The sequence below is a fragment of the Gaeumannomyces tritici genome (assembly GCF_000145635.1).
Source record: "Gaeumannomyces tritici R3-111a-1 unplaced genomic scaffold supercont2.2, whole genome shotgun sequence".
Lineage (NCBI taxonomy): Eukaryota > Fungi > Ascomycota > Sordariomycetes > Magnaporthales > Magnaporthaceae > Gaeumannomyces > Gaeumannomyces tritici.
This window is the reverse complement of record NW_008804546.1, coordinates 269,126-289,043: the sequence shown is the minus strand read 5'-3', so window position 1 is coordinate 289,043 and position 19,918 is coordinate 269,126. Positions and strand designations below refer to the sequence as shown.

Genomic DNA, 19,918 nt, shown 5'->3' with positions numbered 1-19,918 from the left:
TATATATCTACTCATACGCCACCTGGTATCTTGTCTACAATCTTATCCCCTTAGGCGATGGGCCCTTCACCTTATCCCCCCTTTTTCATCCTTCGTCTTTTTGGAGGCGACAGACAAGCGCCAAGGCCTCCGCCGCCGTTCGAAGGTTTCCATCAAGGATCGGGGCACCGGCCGAGCGACTCTTGGGGGGAAGAGGGGTTCCGCCAGCCGTCGGAACCGACCCTCTAGATAGTGCTTGCCTATATGGTTTAGGCATTCAGCCCCTGAATGGTGGAGTTATCTTGCGCTCTGTGAGGCAAACTGCGTGATTTTTCACTCTTCACGACGCAACCCCTGTTCCGCTTGGTCCACGTGGCACATGTGTGTGCTTATGACCTGCCCGTTAGACCCAATAAGTCAGGCTCTTTGGGAGAGTTGCTGCAAATGCCCGCCCATCCCTTTGTGTGCAATTGGCGTGCCGGTTTGATCAACGGGTGCTGACATGTGAATTCCGTTCTTGTTCCCGCTTTGTTTTTGTTCATCTTTTTACCCCTATTACTGCTTCCATTTTATTAGCTAGCATAACTGATCGACGGTCGTCACATCAGCGGCACTGAACGGGATATGAAGAACTGCAGCAGACTCTGTAGCCTGAAGCAAGGAATGCATCCATAGTGTACAAAAGGCCCCAGGAGGCACAGCACTCTCCTCTCTCCACGGACCCCCTCCCAAAAGAAAAAGAAATAGCCGCTGGGGCACAACCCCGAACCGACCGAAAGGAGAACAAGGTATAAATATAAACGCGCCCACAGCAGCTGGCAGATGCTGTGCTATTGCGATGAATGCGGAGTAGAAGCAGACGTGACCGGAATTTCTCCATTTGCATCCCACCACCACGAGGTTACCACATGCTTGGGCTTCAGCAACTTGCCCCTGTTCCAGCCTATCCTAGGCCGGGATGCGCATCAACCACTCATCCTTGGCCAAGTCGACGACATCCATGCGCTTCCCGGGCTCCAGCTCCAGGAGGGAGAGGATGATCCGTATGACGTTGGCTTCGTCGTCGTCGTCCGTTAACTTCCAGCGCTCCAGCACTACCTCGGTCCATCTCTCCATAGCATCCGGGACCCCAGAGGTTTCCCACAGGGGATTGTATCCGTCAGTGGCCACGCAGTAGATCGCCAAGCCGAGTTGCCAGCTGTCGACCTTGAAAGGCAGTGATGTGGGTTTCCCAGTGCGTAGCTCCGGTGGTTTGCTGTTCTCGGGGCCCCCGAAGTCGTTTGGTTCGTAAACTCTTGATATGTCTGCACAGAAGGCGTAGCTCAGGTTGAGAATCTTGGCAGGGCCCGTCCCAAAACCTATATCTACTGGCATCATGGAGCGGGAAGGGAACGCTGGCGAGTAAGGGCACGAATGCTTCTTGACAAAGTCATACTCGATCAATTCTTCCGGGACAATGGGAGAGCATTCGGTATGGGACGGGAGAGCCAGACCGATATTTTCTACCCTGATATCTGGAGAGTGGTGTTTTAGTTGGAAGCCATAGGTAGAAAGATGTCAGATAAGCTCTTACCTCCATGGACCATGCCCTGGGCATGAAGAGCGGCGACACCAAGCACGACATCGCGGATGATGCGCATCCTTTCGTGAACACCGGTGTGCATGTCTTCGAAGACATCCGTCGTCAAGGGGTCGGACCCAGTGGCCTTGTACACCACTGCCTGGAACATGATGTTGTCAAGTTGAGGGTAGTCGCCGGGGCGTTCTTCGGCGAGATGGTGGGGGAGGGTGAACGAATCGACCATCTTTACGACATGAGGGCTCGAGACCCGCTCCTGCACAAATCGGAGCGCCTCGAACTCCAGGCTCCCCCTGGGGGTGCGATGAAGAAACTTGATGGTCAGGTACTCTCGGGTGACGGGATGTCGCGTCAGCCAACACCAATCGCCCACTCGGTAGAGCAGCTTGTAGCCCGAGCCGACGGTCTGGTCGCGATACACGACGGGCTGCTCGGCCTTGTCGTAGGACATGAGCTCGGGCTTTTCCTTCCAGAACGCGGCCATCGGATGCGTGGAATCCTCAAGAAACGTCGTCAGCAGACCTGGCACTGCCAAAACGGGCTCCATGCCAGAGATGGCTTTGGCCGGGTTGGTCTCCTTGGTCGAGGCGTTGTCCGTGGTCGAGGCGTTGTCCGTGGTCAAGCCAGTAAGCATGATCGAGATGCTATCCGTGATCGGGCCAGTAATCTTGATCGAGGTAGTATCACTGAGCGAGCCAGTAATATTGATCGAGGTAGTATCACTGAGCGAGCCCGAAATCATGATCGAGCCGGTACTTGTGGTCGAGACGCGTCTCAAGCGAGGAGAGGAAGTAGCCAGGGCACGCCTAAACATAGGTCGGCCGAGACCGAGAAGTATAGACCGTGATAGCATGACGCTGCCTTGGCGTGCCTGTAGCGGCTGTCTTCTGGGTGGTTGTCTGGGGCAGATGCTGGGTGGTTGTCTGGGGCAGTTGCTGGGTGGTTATTTAGGGTAGATGGTCTATTTATGGCTTGTGGGCTTGCGTAAATCCCTTGTCGTGGTCCACGTGCCACAAACAGTATGGCCGCTGACCTATGGCTCCTGTCGAGTAAACTCCGCGCGCGTAGCCGTCAGGGACCCAGACCTCTTGTCTGGACGTTCATAGATCGTTACCTACCTTTGTAGCAGCTCTTATAGAAATCGCTGATCCGGCCACGGTCCCATGCAATCCAATCAGCGTATAAATCCTCGGTCTTTGCAGTTCTAGAGTCCATTTTCGTTCCCGCAATGCGGCCATAGCAGTTTTCTTTACCTGTTCGTCTCTTTCCCTGTCCGTGCCACCTCCATGGGGCTCTGTGCGTGTCCCCCGGCTGCCGGAGAAGCATAGAGTCGGATCGCAATGCCGATGGCAGGATATGGATGGGGTCATTTCCTGGTAGTCGCTGGCATGGCCGAGGGGTGTGATGACGCTCGCCGCCGCCGGTATAGGGAACACGGTTGGGTATTGCAATGAGAACTGATGCGTGCGGTAGACTGGTTACTTGATAGCCCTCTGGTCTCTACTCTAAAGAACGTGCTGAGGGTGGGAGACCCTTGGGCCTTGTATACACCGGTGCTCGGTTATACTCACCAGTGCTCGGTAGTATCCTCCCAAGCACTGGCCGGCCGGGCCGTTGTCTTGGCTGTGGCCCACCTCCTTTGCGACACTAGGGTAGAGATTATCAACGTCCACAGGGCGCAAAAGTCACGAAAGAAGCGCGTCGCCATGCGTAGAGGCTGCCCAACGACAGGAGGGCTCGCCATGTGGCAGCGGCCGACCAAGGCATGCCCAGGGACGAGGAGAGGGTAGGAAGGGGCCCAGCACCCCCCAGCCAGTGGATATCTACGAGGCTTTGGGAGATGGAACAAAGGAACGAGACCCGTCTTTCAGAGGCCTTGGCCAGTGGCAACTGCGGAATTGTATCGTAGACATAACACGGTTGAAGGGTCGGCTCGGCTCTGACTTGGGTTCAGCTCACGCCCTTGCGCGAACCATAGTCACAGGAACGCTTCGCCCTGCCGGCGGAAACAAAAACCGCCGGCTGGCTGAGAGGCGCAGCTTGGGACCTGGATAGACCGTTACTGCCCCCCACGCCCGCAGGTGGGGAGAGAGGGAAGGCTCGGTGGGAACTACCTTTCTAAACGCATCGTGGAGAGTGCTCAAGGGGTCAGCTGGAGAAGGCGACAAGAAGTAGTGCTCCGCTGACGGGTTCAAAGCGAGCCCCAACTTGTGCACCACCCACCTGGGCAAGCAGAAGATGCCATGCCCCCTGTCTGACTAGAACAATATGTGTAGGCTTGGGCATACCAGGACGAGGTCTTTGCTGTTAGGCATGCCGACAAGGACGAGCTGGTAGGGGTGACCGGTCGAGGTCAAGACCGGCGCCACGTTTTCTTTATGCTCAGAATATCTTTGTCCTCGACCTATCTTTGTTCTAGGGACGTCTTTGTCTCCCGGATGGGTGGATTTCGATATCTGGGTTTACCCTTGCCAGCTAGTTCGTAGTCTGTTCAAATCTTGGGAGGACGCCATCATGTTGGCAGGTCACATTGCAACTCGTCGTCTCGGAATTTATCATTGCTAACCGTGCTATCTATAGCCGCCCTGGACTCTGGGCCGATATGTATCACCTTGGATCTTGGATAGCAATTGCAATAGTATTGTTATTCATGTCATTAATGTTGATGGCTTTATCTGGCGTTCCCACACGAGACAAGGAGGAGATAATACATCTGAATGGCCAGCACCCTCGAAAGCATCCGTCTAAGAAGCCTTGATCGCCTAAGCCTTGACCTCGAGCTCCTTGACGATATCCTTCTCGATAGCCTCGGGCTTGGTGGTGCTGGCCCACCGGCGCTTGACTTTCCCGTCGCGGCCGATGAGAAACTTCTCAAAGTTCCACTTGACCGACTTGATGCCCATGATGCCCGACTGCTCCTCCTTGAGCCACTTCCACAGCGGGCTCGCATTGTCGCCGTTGACGTCCACCTTGCCCATGATGGGGAAGCTGACGCCGTAGTTGACCTGGCAGAAGGACTGGATCTCCTCGTCGGTGCCGGGCTCCTGGCCGCCGAACTGGTTGCAGGGGAAGCCGAGGATGACAAAGTCGTCGCCGTGCGTCTCCTTGAGCTTCTTGTACACGGTCTCTAGACCGCCGTACTGCGGCGTGAAGCCGCACTCGGACGCCGTGTTCACCACGAGGACCACTTTGCCCTTGTACTCAGACAGAGGAGCCTCCTCGCCCTTCTCTGTTGAGTGGGTTAGTAATTGTTTGCAGTGGCCGAGGTGAAGCTGCTTGGCAGCTTTGACAGAGATCTGTTCGGGTGGGTATGAAAGGAGGGCGATATGCGTCATTTATGCGTGGGGTTGCTTCGGTCTAGGATAGCCAAACATAGAGGTCGACTTGGCGTCGCCCACTTGGGGACGGCAGCAACGACTACTTGATGGGCCGACAATAATTGGAAGACGGGAGGCGCGCATATGACTGGATAGCCTAGTGGTGGCTGTGGTGGAAAGTTGGAGGGGTCTGGCGGCCAGCGGGGATTGGAACGTGGGAGAAAGCGGGGAGGGGCTGCGACAAGGAGCGCCAGCAAGATGGCGCTGATCACGTACTGTTCAGGGGCTTAAAGTCGTAAAAGGTAGATGCGGAAGCCATTTTTGCCTCGTCGTTGGAGGTGGTTTTGGGGTCTAGCCGGGAGTTTTGCTGCTGTATCCGTCAACCTCTGTCTGTTCGCCCCGACCTGGCTGCGCCGACGGCGGTGGCTAGCCAAGCACCTGAATGTGCGCTCTTCCGATCCACCAATGAGATAGTTCGACGCTCTCGGGGCTCGGGGAAGGATATGCACCTACTATGTGGGAAGCCGGAAGTCTCGGACTGGCGTCGGCGGCAGGGTTGGCGGGTCGTTGGATGGAATGAAGTTGGAGGTCGTGACCAACTCGCACTTTTTGAAAGGGGAGCCAAGCGAGGTAAAATACCACAATTGGACATGGGATTAGAAATACGACTCGATCTTGTGCTGCGTGGGGTCGCTGCTGTGATCTGGGTGGGTTTCAGCTTCGTCTTTTTCTTTCCCAGTGCTTTTACCTCCTGAGCTCCCCGGTGTGGGCACCACGACCCCTCACATGCAGCGTTGGAACCCTCAACAGCTGCCAGACGCCAGAGTGCCCGGATCTTGGTCCTTGGGCCTCGGTAGTGTCCCGTTCCGGTGCACAAGGTGCAGACAGCACAGTGGATTATGTGAGCATTTGGAACAGAGGCAGCGGCGGAGCACGGTGTCCGCGCACCCCGCCAATTGGAGTCTCCGATTGCAGTCGGTCGAGGGGAGGCGAACACGTTTTGAGAATCCAAATTCTCGACTCTGTTGGACTGCGCCACCGGCTTTGCCCACGAGTGCAACAAGTTTGGTACAATCGAAAATCAAGGCGGCTTGACATGCTTTGTTTCACACTGGCTGAGTGCCCCGGCCTTTCGTTTGTCCAGCGTCGATCACGTGACTCTCGTCATCACTCTTGGCGCCCTCTTGGCGACCCCACTAGATTCGGGAACACTGGAGCTTGGGCCACGCTCGCGTGGTTCGACAGCGGCGCGCCGAGGCGTGGAGCTTCATGAGCTTCACGAGCCGCAGCTCTCCAGCTAAAGGTCAATCTTCTCTTTTCTGCTCTTTGCCAATTGATATCGCCCGCCACTCGGGTCACGTGTTGCCGTAATCCTCCCTCCTCGCTCGTCACCACCTGCCTCCTACCATCCCGAGGCGTCATGCCATCGTAAGATAAAAATCCCGAATCTTGGTGGTGCGCTAGCAGCAACGCGTCGGGCTGGCGGCTATTGCGCGCCGACGGTAGTCAGCCTGCGCAACAATGGATACTACACCAAGGAATATAGTGATAGTGGGTACGTACTGTTTTACTTTGTGCACTGGCAGGAGCGTCTCTCCCTATCTTCTACCCTATCCCCTCTGTCTGCAACATGGAATGCAAAGCTGTCCGGAGCCTGGTCACGCCACCTCACTTCTAAGCTCTCCTCTCCCTTCGTCAGCGCATTCCTTCGTTGGGATAAATACCATGAGCGTCATCGGCCCACCAATCCTCAACCACCACGTCATTCTAGCTCTAGCTATCGCTAATATATGACATCCCCGCATCGACTCCATGCGCACAGGTGGCGGCGTCATGGGCTGCACCACCGCCTACTACCTCACCCGTCACCCCAAATATAATCGCGAAATCCACACCATCACCATCGTCGAAGCCGCAGGCATCGCCTCTAGCGCCTCGGGCAAGGCCGGCGGCCTCCTCGGCCTGTGGGCGTATCCGGAAGAGACCGTCCCATTATCCTACCGCCTTCATCGCGAGCTAGCCGACGAACACGACGGCAGTGTGCGCTGGGGCTACCGTCGTCTCCAGGGCTGCGGCACTATACGCGTCAACCTCCAGGACCCGCAAGGTGCGGTAGATGGCTCGCTGCCGCCCGACGAGGATGGTGGTGGCAGCGCCAAGGGGCGTGCTGCCAAGAAGAGCAAGAAGCGCAAGAGAGACACAGCAAGCTCCTCGACTAGACCGAGACCTGATACGACCGAGCCGCCGTCCGAGGCAACGTCTCGCAGTCCCACTACGCCCCCTTCGCAACTTGAAAAGACACAGCAAGCGCAATCTACCCTCCAGACTCCGATACCTCCGCCGGTTGCATCAGTGCAGGAGGCAGCCCTGACACAGCCAAAGCCCCAGCAGCCCGAGTCACAGCAGGCAAAACCACAACACTTGGAAGTACAACAGTTCCAAGTGCAGCACCTTGGCTCACACAGTCCAAAACCGCAACATCCTGAGCCGCAAATAGACATCAACCCAGAGGCGCAGCGGCGACAGCAACCGTTGGAGCAGCAGGTGGAACAGATGCTTCGGCAGCAGGAAGAGCAAGATGTCGGTGATAAGCCCGTGCCCATCGCCGTTCTTTTCGGTCGCAAAACGGGCTCTTGTACGCGATGGAAGTCTATATATAGATACTCGAATGGCGACGTCATCTATGGCCCCCGAGGCCATCCTCAAAATAGCAGCGGCGCCCCCACGGATCCAAAAATAGCATTCCCGGATAGGACAATCATTGCCCCTTGCTCTGGGCCTGGCCGCCAACATCTGTCAACAACTCATCAGGAAGCGCCTTATAAGACTCACGAGCCGAATCCGAATGGAATTTCTGCCCCGACTGAGACTACCCACCCACACGGTATAAGCATCAGCAACGGTAAAGATGTATTACAGCCTTCCGGCGCTCCTCCCAGGACGGACAAGGAAGCCGACCTAGGCCCGAATGCGCCGAATACGAACGGGATTGTGCCACCGACGACCGAGCCCAACCATGTGACAGAGAACGGGGTGTCCCATGACAAACCAGGCCGAGAAGGTGCGGAGGGGGCTGTTTATGGACAACGCCAGCCGCCGGCCCACAATGCCACCAAAACGGTTGATAGCGGGCCAAACGGCAGACCCATCGAGACCCTGGATGATGCACCGAGCATATCCGACGGCCTCTCCGTGACAGTCATGGTTGGCAGCAAAGAGGTGGACATGGCGGGGCCCCAAAACGGGACCCCGGACGAGTCCGCTGATGTTCACATAAGTACGGACAACGGCCCTACGGAGCCCAATGACGACGATTGTATCCATGTTCGTGGAGCCAGCAGCGAAGGCTCAACGCAGAAACCCTGGCACAAGGTTCCCAAACTGGGCGAGACGGCGGCGGCGTCACTGACAGAAGTCCCGCTTCCCACGGAGCTTGACTGGGTAAAGCGTGATATGGTGTCGGCATGGGAGGAGCAGGGATACTCGGGTCGCCACGAGACGGCCCAGGTGCACCCGTACCACTTCACGACGTCGATGGCCGCCCTCGCACAGGAGCGGGGCGTCAATGTTCGTCTTGGAACCAAGGTGACAAGAATTATCACCTCAGCTGGTGCGTCCAACAGCAAACCCTCGGGCAGCGGCGGCGGTGCCGTCGTCCGGGCCGTGGAGCTTCTCGACCGCAATCGCAACAACTCATGGGTCATAGAGGGCGTCACCGACGTCCTGGTCACGGCAGGGCCATGGACCTCGACCCTGCTTCCGCAGTCCAAGGTCAGGCCGGTGAGGGCGCACAGTGTCGTGTGGGAGGCTGATGTCAGCCCCTTTGCCGTCTTCACCAGCATCACGTTGCCGGACGGATACGTCCCGGCTCACCGGGCCGCGAAAGGCGAGAAGAGGAAACACAGCAGAGTCGATCCCGAGGCCTACGCGCGGCCTTTTGGCGAGGTCTACGCGTGTGGTAAGCGAGAAAGCCCCGTCTTGGTTCTTTGACCTGTGCCCAAGAAAAAGGAAGAGCCTGAGCCCCATGCAACGGTGCTGACAAAACAACAGGCGAGATTGACGAGCTTGTGCCGCTCCCGCCGACTGCGGACATGGTCGAGGCCGACGAGAGCCTATGCGAGGATCTCATCGCGTACCTAGGCCTCGTGTCGCCCCAGCTCGCCTCGGCCCCCGTCAAGGCCCGCCAGGCCTGCTACATGCCCGAGCGAAAGCCGCACCCGGTCTTCGGGCAGACACTGACGCCCGGGCTCTGGGTGGCTGCGGGACACAGCTGCTGGGGGATCCAGCACGCCCCCGCCACGGGCCTGCTCATGGCCGAGATGATGATGGACGGCCGCGTCTCGAGCATCGACCCCGGGCTCATTGCCAAATTTGACCCGAGGAAGGCGAAGATATGAATGGGGATGGCTGCATATAATTCCCTGTCAAAGGGGCAAGGACGTCCTCCAGCGCGTCACTCCAGGGGCTGTCTGCGGGATATGCTGGGCCCGGAATGGGCCGGGTCACGCAGTCTCCTTTTTATTTGAACAGTTGTCCGTGTTTGTAGTAGATTTGCTGCCAATCTCGGGTCAACTCGCCTGTCCAACGGGCTTTTTTTTTTCTTCTTTTTTTTTTGTTTGCGAGGTGCCTGCGGCCAAGCGCGCAAGATGTGTACATACAGACGTCATTTAATGGCATGCAACGCGGGTATGCATGCTAGGAGGCATCATGACTGCTGAGAGCAGGTGATTTCTTGGTGTAACGGGGAACCCAATAAGCTTTTCTTTCCTCAAGACACGTCCCATCCTACTTTGGGTGATGTGTGGATGCATCAAAGGGCTGGGTTTAGCGTTGAGACGTCACGTCACGTTCCAAACCACTTGACTGGTCTTTGTTGCCCTGCGTATCGCAAACAAAGAGTTTTAACTGTTGGCCAATTTTTAGAAACAAAAGCTCGGGTCAAAGACCCCCCTTATAACGACTTCTCAATCTCCATAATCTCCTTGGTCCCCTCCTCGATGGCCGAGACCTGGGCCTTTGTGAGCCTCTTGAGCGGGCGGCGCGGGTGGCCGCCGTAGCCGTACCACGACTGGATGGCCTGCTTGGTACCGGCGATGGCGGCCTTTGTGAGCACCCAGTCGCCGCGGCTGAGCACCTTTTGCAGCTCCATGGCCTCGTCGCGCTTACCCTGGGCCCAGAGGTCCCAGACGCGCACGCAGACCTTGGGCATGACGTTTGCGCCGCCGGCGATGATGCCGCCGCCGCCGCTGACGAGCGTCTGGACCGTGAAGTCGCAGATGCCGCCAAAGGCCATGTAGCCCGACCCCTCCGAGGACGGGGTCTTGGCGTCAGTGGCGCGCGCGACGCGCGTGAGCTTGCCCGTGTTGCCGCACGTGAACTTTGTGCCGGCGATGTTTGGGTGCGCGGCCAGCTCGACGAGGAGCTCCGAGTCCATGTCGATCCCGGCCACGGCGCCCGGGTAGTTGTAGAGGATGACGGGCAAGGGGCTGGCGTCGGCCACGGCCGTGAAGTACTGCCGGATGGCCTCGTCGTCCATCAGGCCGCGGTAGTAGGACGGCGGCAGGATGAGGGCGTAGTCGGCCCCGGCCTTCTCGGCAGCCCTGCAGAGCTCGATGGTGCCCTTGACGCTGCCCTCGGTGGCGCCCAGGATGATGGGCGTGTCCGGGAAGCCCGCGGCGTCGAGGGCCTCGCGCGTGGCCTGCGTGACGGCGAGCTTCTCGTCCCACGTGCAGTGGACCGCCTCGCCGTTGGAGCCCATGGTCACGATGCCGGCGAGCCCTGCCCGTGCCAGCCGCTCGGCGTGCTTTTTGATGGTGGGGATGTCAAGCTCCTCGGTCACCGGGTCAAAGAAGGTCATGGTCGGGGCGTAGATGCCGCAGGGGAGTGGCCGCCTCGAGGCCGCGTGGCTGTTTGAGCTGCCATTGGCGGCGCCGTTGCTGGAAACAGTCATGGTGGCGGATTATGGAACAGAATGCCGAGGACAACAAGGCTAGGGCAAATAAAGGATAGGCAACTTTGGCAACTTGAAGCTGTGATCGCGAACCTGCGGCGGCGCAATAGTGGGCTTTGATCTCAGACGTTACGCAGGCTGGCTACCTAGGGAGATTCTGAAGAACGAAAGCGAAGCAATATACACAGAGGACTCGGGATAGGGAAGATCGTGCGAGTCGAAGGAAAGGATGGGATGTTGACGCAGCGGCAGGCACCACTAGGGACGGGGTGGGACTATCTGAGGATAAATAGCAGCCCATGCTCGGGGCAAAGCCGCACGGGATGCTTGTTCGTCTAGACATTACTCCGAAAGGCACCACAATTTTTTAGACGAGGAATGCGAGCTTGCGTGTCAGGAGGTCTGGAACTGGAAACCTTATGTTGAATTAAAGTTCGGTGGGACGGGGGGCGCCCTGAGAATGGGGAAAGGCAAAGCGGCTTGTGGTGTATCCCAGGTGGTGAGGGCGGCACTGCAGCATGGCCTTGGCCACTCCCATGGGACCCCCCTTGAGATGCGTTTTGCTAGGGCAATATATAGCGCGTAAACATATAGTGCTGGGTTCAACAAATCACGCATACACATCCAGGAGCAAGTCTCTGGTGTTCCTCCCAGATCGGGGGCGGTGGAGTGGGCCATCATCCTGGCGCCGAGCGAACTCCCGCGAGGAGGGCGGGTTCCAGGGAGCGGGCTGTTGGGACTCGGTGAGTCTGACCGGTTGGGAACGGGCGGCCAGCCGATGCTGCCGGGACGACCTGAGGAGAGGGGGTTGTCACCGGGTACAGGGATCCAGCTAGCGTCTCTGCGATGTGTCATGGAAGAGAAATCGGTGATGAGGAGTAAGGGAAGCGCTTGTGGGGGTTGAACAACGTTGGACATGCTCTGCTGGCATGTGGATATCAAGCTGGGGGACAAAGTGTGGAGCGTGTCGACTGAGGATTCGACGGGAGTGGCTGACCGTAATGCGGTAGAGAAATACAGCACACGGATCTGTTTTCCATATGGCAACAAGGAGAAGACAGCGAGTGACAGTCTGTGACAGTCTGTGACAGCGTTTCTAGATGCCCCGACTCGAACTTTCAAGGGCATGGATGAAAACTTGTTTCGTCACGGCCCCGTGGTCGTAAAACCACCTACATCCAGTTAGGAACGCCTGGGGTACTTAGACTGGATCCGACGGCAGTGTGGTGGGCGATGGGCGCAGTAGAGAGGTCGGATTGATAGAGTTCGCGTCGAGGGCGAATGTCGAGTCTAGATCTGGGAGGCTCAATCAAGGCTTTTGATGATGTGGGGTGGCAGAATCGGCGGTTTGGGAAGGCGGTGGGTGCAATTTTGCGGAAGGCTTGTGTTGCTCGCGAGCCTGAAGTCGTGGAGAGCGGCCCAATGAGCCTGCATTAAGACGACGGGGAAATAATTTCGCTCCAATCAGGAGGCCACACAGCCCCTGGCTGGCAAATTTGGACAATGCAGGCTGGATTGGCCGCATGGATTGGTCGGCCTCGTAGCTTCCCGCTGCAGAGCGACTCGATTCAAAGATGAAAACGCTGGCCACCAATTTGTCGATGCAAGTGCTCGTCTGACACCATCCCACCCTTTCGGAACCACGATTTAGCCTGAGACTGGCATATCTGATCCGAGCCTCTCCCCCGCTCGGCCAAAGCCTCGGTGATGATCTCATGATGTTGGCGCTGCAGGTTTTTTCGACAGGGAATCAATGGGATTCATGAGCTCTTGAGTGTGGGGCGATAGAGTACCTCCCATCCTCAGCCAGGCCGCGCCAGCTGGGGCCTTGCCGCTAAACCCTCGACTAATTCGACGACGTGGGGGCGGGGCAACCACCATCAAATCAATTCATCACAGCAAGAACTACTACAATACAGTCTTTGGTCTTTATCTCGATCCAGGGGAGCCGTCTTTTTCGAGGAGCTTGTACCAGATGGCATCTGCAGCCTGGAGATGGTAAAAATGCAATGGATGGTCAACCGTCACCGAGGAGGCCAGAAATAAACTCCGACTAACAGCACCAGATGAGCAAGGCAATGTCCCGACGGCTCGAGATCCCCCACGCAGCCGAGGCTAGGCTAATACGAACCATGGATACATACCCACCCGTTCACATCACCGGTCTACTTGTGCCCAGACGCTAGAGCTTTCCTCCGCTAGGTACCTGGGCAAACCGTGGGTCTCCCAGACCATCTTTCTCCCATAAAAGCATGGATGCGCTCGAGATGTAGGCGGATTAATTACGCCCATCCCTCCGGTCACCGGAACACTCAGACAGCCGGCTCAACGGCAAGGGGCCTCCCTCTCTCCAAGTCGCCCCAATGCTTTCCCCTCCTACCCCTCCCCCCAATATCCCCCCAATGGACCTCTGCGTGACAGCCACCTGGCCCCGGACTTTTTGGTGAGGGGGAGGGCTAATGCTCTGACTGGTGCCCTTGCCTCTATTCTATCCATCGTGGGTGTCTGTAGATAAAAAAAAAAAACCATCCCTGGTTGTCTCTTCCCGTCCTCGGACCACAATCCATTGCATCATATATCGCACCATTGACTGCCCTGTCTGGTCAAGGGAAACAGATAATTCAGTGAAAATGGCTGCCCTCAACGTGCTCATGGTAAGTGAACTGGGGGAAACCTTGCCCACTGATACATGATACTAACAAAAGCTCGGAATCCTAGGTCGGCACCGGCGAGTACACCACCGGCTTTGTTGGTGGTGGCGCCTCGGGCTCGGACAAGAAGGTGGGCGTCGTTGCGCTTTCCATGTTCGACCTTCGCCGTCGAGGAAAGGTCGGGAAGCTGGCCATGGTCGGCGTCAACGGGACCAAGTATCCAGCCATACGTGAGCATCGACACCCGTATGCACTGTCTTTGCTGGGAGTTCACCTCTAACGCGAGTCTCCAGGCGAGCACCTTCACAAGAACATCTCGCTCGCCTACAACAACCTTGACACATCGTTCCAATCTTTCCCTGCGGACGACGCCAAGGACCCGGACTCGTACAAGACCGCCATTGATGCGCTGCAGCCCGGGGATGCCATCACCATTTTTACGCCCGATACCACTCACTACCCCATGTATGTTACCCTTGGTCTCTTTGTCTCTTTTTCTCAGCCAAGAACCCGACCCGACCCCTGAAGATGCGACTCCCTCCATGAGAACATGGCGTTGGTCCCTGGGCGTCACTGATACTATGGTAGTGCCCTGTATGCCATCGAGAGGAAGATCCACGTCATGATCACCAAGCCGGCTGTCAAGCTGCTGGAGCACCACCAGCTGCTGCTGGAGGCGGCGCAAAAGCACGGCGTATACGTCTACATTGAGCACCACAAGCGCTACGACCCTGCCTACTCGGACGCGCGGTTCAGGGCACAGAAGCTGGGCGATTTCAACTACTTCTACAGCTACATGTCGCAGCCCAAGTTCCAGCTCGAGACCTTCAAGGCCTGGGCGGGCGTCGACTCGGACATCTCGTACTACCTCAACAGCCACCACGTCGACGTCTGCGACTCGATGGTGTCGCAGCTCGGCTACGCGCCCGTCAAGGTGTCAGCCTCGGCCTCTAATGGCGTCGCCACCAGCATGGGCTGCCACGAGAGCACCGAGGACACCATCTCGCTGCTGGTGCACTGGGAGAACGCGGCGACGGGCAAGCGCGCCACTGGCGTCTACACGGCCTCGTGGACGGCGCCGCAGCGCGCGGGCGTGCACTCGAACCAGTACTTCCACTACCTCGCGCGCGACGGCGAGATCCGAATCGACCAGGCCAAGCGAGGCTACGACGTGGCCGACGACGCGGCCGGCCAGCTCGTGTGGTACAACCCCTTCTACATGCGCTACGCGCCCGACGAGGACGGAAACTTCAACGGCCAGACGGGCTACGGCTACGTCTCGATGGAGAAGTTCGTCGACGGCTGCCGCGCCGTCAACGCCGGGACCCTCAAGCCCGCGGACCTCGACGCCAAGGGCCTGCCGACGCTGAGGAACACCATCGCCACCACGGCCATCCTCGAGGCCGGCCGGAGGAGCATCGACGAGGCCCGCGAGATCCGCATAGTGAGGGAAGGTGAGAAGTGGTCTCTTGTGTAGGGGGAGAAAAGGGAGGTAAAAGCATTTGTGTTTCGGGCCTGTTTTGAGTCGATGTTGATGGGCAGTGTGTATCAATGTACAAGTGTGAACGTCTATGCTGTCCTGATTTCTGATATGACCTGACCTGATGGCTTCAACCTTTTTGAATATCTAAAGTATCTGAACTCTACAAGAAGGCATCCTAAGAATACTGCCATTTCCAGTTATGGATGCTACTTCCTTACAACCCAACTCGGGTCTGAACAGATCTTGAGCGTTCCGAGGGCAGCATGAAATTTGGACTGATTTATTATCAAGGGAACATGAATGTTTGGTTGATTGCTTGTACCAGTTTTATCCTCTCGTTCCTCCTTGGGGGAACCTCGGTGCCAAACAAACCTCCCTAAGCTTCAGCGCCGTCACATCCGCGCCCAATCAGCGAACTGCTCACCCCCCCATCCCAATGACTGTAGCCTTCCTCCTCCATGTCACATGTGACGGTCGAATGCGGGCCCAATGAGACGAAGCTATCCGGCACCTAGTCCCAACACCGGCCCTTCCGATAAGGCGGCTCATGCATGATGACGGAGCTTTGCGTCGGGCTGAACCAAAGGTCAGACGCCGATCTCTACGTGGAACGATTTTACATGTTACAGTCATTCCATGATTGGACGGGCGATGGTTTTCGTGTACAGGTCCCAGGGATCACAAACCTTGATATGGTGGATCCTGGTGGTACATCAGTTTGGTTTGGTTTTCTAAGGAAGAAAATGTATCTTGCATCCACCGCAATAGGGTTTGTGGTCCTGGAACCTGTAGACCTTGGTTGGGAAATGGGCTGCAGTCATTCTAAACGGTGTTGAGAATTAGCCGTTTTGGGATGCTTGCTCACATGCGGGAGGACACACGGTAGAAGGGCTGTGCAGGGGATAGATACATTGCGTAAACACGCACGTGAACTGGATGGCCCAGTAGATATTTGCATGAATGAAAAGCGGTTTCTAGTCGACCTTGTTGCATTCATACTCTCGCTCTCTCAGCTCCAGCCGGCGTCCACTACGTTACGCCTCCACGATAACGCAAACATGGCCAGTTCGGTTGCCTACTGCACGGTATATAGAGGATGCCTAACCAGGAGAGAGCCCAGGATAAGCATTGCTAACACAAACTCGATACCTTGGCTCTTGGCTCAAGCTCGTCACAACGGACGGATATGTGACAGGTAGGTTTGCAGTGATGTGTTTCGGAGCCGTTGCGAGCGCCCTATCAGCACTTCCACGGAGACCGCTAACACGAGGACGCACCTTTCAACCCTCCCCAGCCGCCCTGGTTCTTGCCAAGTCGCTCCGCGATACCGGCACGCGCATCCCGCTTGCGGTCCTCACGACGCCTCACACGGTCTCACCACCCGCTCTGGCCCGCCTGCGCGTGCTCTTCGATTTGATCCTAGAGGTCCCGCCGCTCGGCGGGGGCGGCGGCGACGACGACGCGTGCGCCGCCTCCAACCTCCGGAACCTGGCGCTCATGGGCCGTCCGGACCTGGCCGCCACGCTGACCAAGCTGCACCTCTGGTCGCTGACGCAGTTCGAGCGCGTCCTGTACCTGGACGCCGACACGCTAGTACTGCGGTCGCTGGACCCGCTGCTGCTGCTGCAGCCGCCGCCGCCGACGCCACCGGGGGGCCTCGCGGCGTCGCCGGAGCTCGGGTTCCCCGACTGCTTCAACTCGGGCGTCATGCTGCTCGCGCCCGACGCGGGCACGCACGCGGCGCTGCTGCGGCTGGCGGCGCGGACGGCGTCGTTTGACGGCGGCGATCAGGGCCTGCTCAACATGTTCTTCGGGGACGGCCCGCACGCCCAGCAGCACCACCAACAGGGGAGGAAGGCGAGCACGGGCGGCATGTCGGACTCGGCCGACTCGGGCGTGGCGCTGGGTGCGGGCGGCCAGCAAGAGGCGGAAGGGGAAGAAAGGACGGCTAGCCCGCTAGGGCCCGTGCAAGAAGAAGTGCCGGCACCACTGACAATAAGCGAGAACCACCACCACGGCGGCGGCGGCGGCGGCGGCAGCACGTGGCACCGGCTGAGCTTCACGTACAACATCGAGATGCACAGGGTGTACCGGCTATACATGCCCGCGATTCTGCGGTACAGGGACGAGCACAAGGTGCTGCACTTTATCGGCAGGGACAAGCCGTGGCACTTTGCCGACGGCATGGTGGACGTCTCCAAAGATCCGAGCCCATACTCTCGGTTCTACGCCGACATGGTGGCGCGGTGGTGGCGGGTGCGGAGGTCGCTGCCCGCGGGGGTCGACGAGGCGTTGAGCACGTGATTTCGGCCCGGGGAGGCGGCTGTTCGGCATGCCTGGCTCGGGTCCCTGCATTCAGCAAGCGCTGCCGCCGTGTCTGACCGCATGTCTGTTGGGAGAGGGGTGGAGATGGGCAGACGTGAGATTTGGGTCGAGTAGTCGAGGGTTGTTGATGTCGTCTATTCTTGAAGTCAAAGTCTCAAAATGGAAGCTCGAGCAGCGAGTTACAGCGGATCCAAGTCACGTGACTAAACGCGGTGGAGCATGCAGCCGACAACATTCCGCATTCCAAGAAAGACTCGGCAATCAAGATTCGTACCAACCCTCTTGAACAACACAACTGCCACGAAGAGGTCTGACTAGGAGGCCTACCGCCTCCTACACATGAGCAGACGCGATAAATCCCTTGTTGGATCAAGACAGAATGACCGCGTTTCGCATCTCATCCCGCTCCTTTTTTTGGGCAGACACAAGAACGGTGCAGTTTTTACGCGGGCAAAAGTGCGCGGCGGACGCCCATTGGCCACCGCCCTGCAGCCTCGAAGCGCCCGATCCTCCCTGTCTCAGGACGCCACCACCTATGGTTCTGATGCCGTCCCCAGTGTGCATGCCCCCCTTACAGTCACTGGCTGACCGAGCCGAAGGCACCCACCCACCACCAACATCCATCACCAAAATACCTCCCCGTCCCCACCCGTCCTGCGACCCCAAGACAGGGCCAGGCACCAAGATGGATCGCCCCGTTGGACGGGACAGGCTAGGATGAAATGGGAGGGGCTGCGGTGCTGCCGTCTGCTGCTACTCTGCACTGCTGGTTCTGCTAGCACTGGGCGACGAGGTGCAAAGGCAGCCCAGGCGAGGCTCCCGGACGGGGGGTCTCAGGGACCGCGAAGGAACCACAAAGGAACCGCACAGGAACAGCACATGCACCCCCCTGGCCACTCGCGGCAAACCCGGCCCTCCCATTGGCCCCCGCCGGGCATGCGGGCTGCCAACTGCCGCGCTACCGACGCGGGCGCCCGCCATTAGGGATTTGCCGCGCCGTGAGCTGTGCGGTGTCTACCCCTTGGGCTCCCAGAGCTCTGGGCCGGCTCCACGACCCATTTGTTGTTTTTATCGAGCACGTCGGGTCCCGTAAAGCTGGCCATCCAACGGCCTAGAAGGTCGCTGCAAGGGCGTCAAGGCGCATCGGATCTGTCTATATGTGGCACAACGCCGGCCGCCCCTCGACGACTACATCTTCCCCCGTGCCACCACATTGCCTCCTCGCAGAGTGCAAGAAGCCCAGTCCCAAACTAATACAGCAAGAGGCCTGGTCTGCCTCTTGATCAGCATCGCTTTCTTTTTCCCGCTCTGACCACTTCTTTTACCTTGTGCTTCGTTTGGCGCCAGGTCTTTTTTACTCCTCATATTTTCCATGTCTTTGCTATTATAATCAGATACCCTTTCGCCATGTTTTCCCACGATTTTTCAGTACTCGTTTGCTTATATCTACTATTGGTGCCAGTAACTGGCCTTGGAGGCCGCGGCAACCCGACTAAAGAGGAGGGATTCTCACCACGAGACACGCCGCTGAGGAGGGCCCTGGCCCGGTCAAGGATAGCCCCGCGGCAGGCCGGCTCTGGCAGTTGCCTCGCCTCAGAAGATACGCCATGCTCGCGCGGCTACCCGACCACGTTCTGCTGCCAAAAGGACGAGACGTGCATGTCCCTCGCCGGCCACACGACGGCCCTGTGCTGCCCGAAGGGCTCCAACTGCGAGGTGCTCTCCCCGATATCGTGCAGCATCTCGCAGCAGGACGTCAAGACCTTCCCGTACGCCTCCGTCGTCACCACCGAGCTCGACACGCCGCTGCCGCGCTGCGCCGAGGGGTGCTGCCCGTTTGGATACACATGCGACCCGGACAGGGCGTCCTTTTGCGTCCGGAACGAGGACCAGAGCAGGTTCTTGGCCCCTGCCAAATCGTCTTCGACCCTTAAACCAACCCCGTTGCCGGGAGTCTTTGTTCAACCCACCACCACCGTCGCGAACTCATTGCCGGGTGTTTCTGTTATCCAACCCACCACCCTTGCGACCCTGGCCACCGGCTCTTCCAGCTCCAGTGCCAGTAGCACCAGCACTAGCGAACCTACAGCCGCCCCAGCCGAGACAGCCGCTGCAGCAAACGGCACCGCGGCGGCCACTGGACCCTCATCAGCGCCCTCGGCGCGGTCCGTCGCCGTCGCCGTCGGCTCGTCTCTCGGCGCCTTTGCCGTGCTCGTCGGGCTGCTAGCGGCCGCGTACATCAAGCGCGGCAAGCTATCCGCCATGGCGTCCTCCGTCGCCGCCGCCCGCAGGAGCCGCAGCCGCAGCATCTCCACCCGCGACAGCGGCGACGGCGACAGCAGCCCCCACAATCACCACTACTTCAAATTCGGCCGGGGCGGCGGCGGCGGCGGCGACCAGCACTCCCCGCCGCCCCCGCCCTACCCGCACGCCGACCAGCAGCCGCTGCACCTGAGCCTGGACCAGTGCAAGCGCATCCCGCGCCGCAAGACGGTGCCAAGCCAGCGCCGGCCCGAGATGGCCGCCGCCGAGCCCGTCGAGCTGCCCGCCAGCCCCGTGCCCTGGGGCCCCCGCGCCGCCGCTGCTGCCCGCTCTTCCCGCGGCAGCCAGGCGTCCCTGCCGAGGCGGAGCAGG

General features: G+C 58.6%; 10 protein-coding genes across 11 annotated transcripts; 5 read left to right on the top strand and 5 right to left on the bottom strand.

Moving 5' to 3' along the window:
• Positions 1–927: 927 nt before the first annotated feature.
• GGTG_02649 (serine/threonine protein kinase) lies at positions 928–2,286 on the bottom strand (the record flags this gene model as incomplete). The annotated part of the gene is made up of 2 exons (XM_009220424.1): positions 1,553–2,286; positions 928–1,493 (listed from the first exon to the last, which is right to left on the bottom strand). The coding sequence occupies exons 1-2, from the start codon at positions 2,190–2,192 to the stop codon at positions 928–930; spliced, it is 1,206 nt and encodes a 401-aa protein (XP_009218688.1). The 5' UTR covers positions 2,193–2,286.
• A 618-nt stretch (positions 2,287–2,904) lies between these two features.
• GGTG_02648 (hypothetical protein) lies at positions 2,905–3,348 on the top strand (the record flags this gene model as incomplete). The annotated part of the gene is made up of 2 exons (XM_009220423.1): positions 2,905–2,957; positions 3,048–3,348. The coding sequence occupies 2 exons, from the start codon at positions 2,905–2,907 to the stop codon at positions 3,346–3,348; spliced, it is 354 nt and encodes a 117-aa protein (XP_009218687.1).
• A 680-nt stretch (positions 3,349–4,028) lies between these two features.
• GGTG_02647 (peroxiredoxin HYR1) lies at positions 4,029–5,766 on the bottom strand. The gene is made up of 3 exons (XM_009220422.1): positions 5,389–5,766; positions 5,152–5,242; positions 4,029–4,787 (listed from the first exon to the last, which is right to left on the bottom strand). Exons 2-3 carry the CDS (start codon positions 5,192–5,194, stop codon positions 4,321–4,323), a joined length of 510 nt encoding a protein of 169 aa, XP_009218686.1. The 5' UTR covers positions 5,195–5,242; positions 5,389–5,766; the 3' UTR covers positions 4,029–4,320.
• A 325-nt stretch (positions 5,767–6,091) lies between these two features.
• Positions 6,092–9,880, top strand: GGTG_02646. Of its 2 annotated transcripts, XM_009220420.1 has the most exons (3): positions 6,092–6,430; positions 6,698–8,833; positions 8,926–9,880. In XM_009220420.1, exons 1-3 carry the CDS (start codon positions 6,397–6,399, stop codon positions 9,270–9,272), a joined length of 2,517 nt encoding a protein of 838 aa, XP_009218684.1. In that variant the 5' UTR covers positions 6,092–6,396; the 3' UTR covers positions 9,273–9,880. The 2 variants fall into 2 exon arrangements, with proteins under 2 accessions (XP_009218684.1, XP_009218685.1); XM_009220421.1 differs by lacking the exon at positions 6,092–6,430 and having other exon boundaries at positions 6,437–8,833.
• GGTG_02645 (dihydrodipicolinate synthase) lies at positions 9,827–10,825 on the bottom strand (the record flags this gene model as incomplete). The annotated part of the gene is made up of 1 exon (XM_009220419.1): positions 9,827–10,825. The coding sequence occupies one exon, from the start codon at positions 10,823–10,825 to the stop codon at positions 9,827–9,829; it is 999 nt and encodes a 332-aa protein (XP_009218683.1).
• A 417-nt stretch (positions 10,826–11,242) lies between these two features.
• On the bottom strand, positions 11,243–11,743 carry GGTG_02644 (hypothetical protein; the record flags this gene model as incomplete). Its single annotated transcript, XM_009220418.1, has 1 exon — positions 11,243–11,743. One exon carries the CDS (start codon positions 11,741–11,743, stop codon positions 11,243–11,245), a length of 501 nt encoding a protein of 166 aa, XP_009218682.1.
• A 591-nt stretch (positions 11,744–12,334) lies between these two features.
• GGTG_02643 (D-galacturonic acid reductase) lies at positions 12,335–15,277 on the top strand. The gene is made up of 4 exons (XM_009220417.1): positions 12,335–13,479; positions 13,544–13,706; positions 13,770–13,941; positions 14,065–15,277. The coding sequence occupies exons 1-4, from the start codon at positions 13,456–13,458 to the stop codon at positions 14,951–14,953; spliced, it is 1,248 nt and encodes a 415-aa protein (XP_009218681.1). The 5' UTR covers positions 12,335–13,455; the 3' UTR covers positions 14,954–15,277.
• Positions 15,278–15,470: 193 nt separating this feature from the next.
• Positions 15,471–16,021, bottom strand: GGTG_02642 (hypothetical protein; the record flags this gene model as incomplete). Its single annotated transcript, XM_009220416.1, has 3 exons — positions 15,825–16,021; positions 15,646–15,661; positions 15,471–15,560 (listed from the first exon to the last, which is right to left on the bottom strand). The coding sequence occupies exons 1-3, from the start codon at positions 15,950–15,952 to the stop codon at positions 15,471–15,473; spliced, it is 234 nt and encodes a 77-aa protein (XP_009218680.1). The 5' UTR covers positions 15,953–16,021.
• GGTG_02641 (hypothetical protein) lies at positions 15,926–17,473 on the top strand. Its single transcript, XM_009220415.1, has 3 exons — positions 15,926–16,044; positions 16,127–16,154; positions 16,254–17,473. Exons 1-3 carry the CDS (start codon positions 16,018–16,020, stop codon positions 17,261–17,263), a joined length of 1,065 nt encoding a protein of 354 aa, XP_009218679.1. The 5' UTR covers positions 15,926–16,017; the 3' UTR covers positions 17,264–17,473.
• Positions 17,474–17,479: 6 nt separating this feature from the next.
• On the top strand, positions 17,480–19,896 carry GGTG_02640 (hypothetical protein; the record flags this gene model as incomplete). Its single annotated transcript, XM_009220414.1, has 1 exon — positions 17,480–19,896. A coding segment is annotated over exon 1 (1,205 nt), but the record flags the coding sequence as incomplete, so codon positions are not given.
• Between the last annotated feature and the right edge of the window lie 22 nt (positions 19,897–19,918).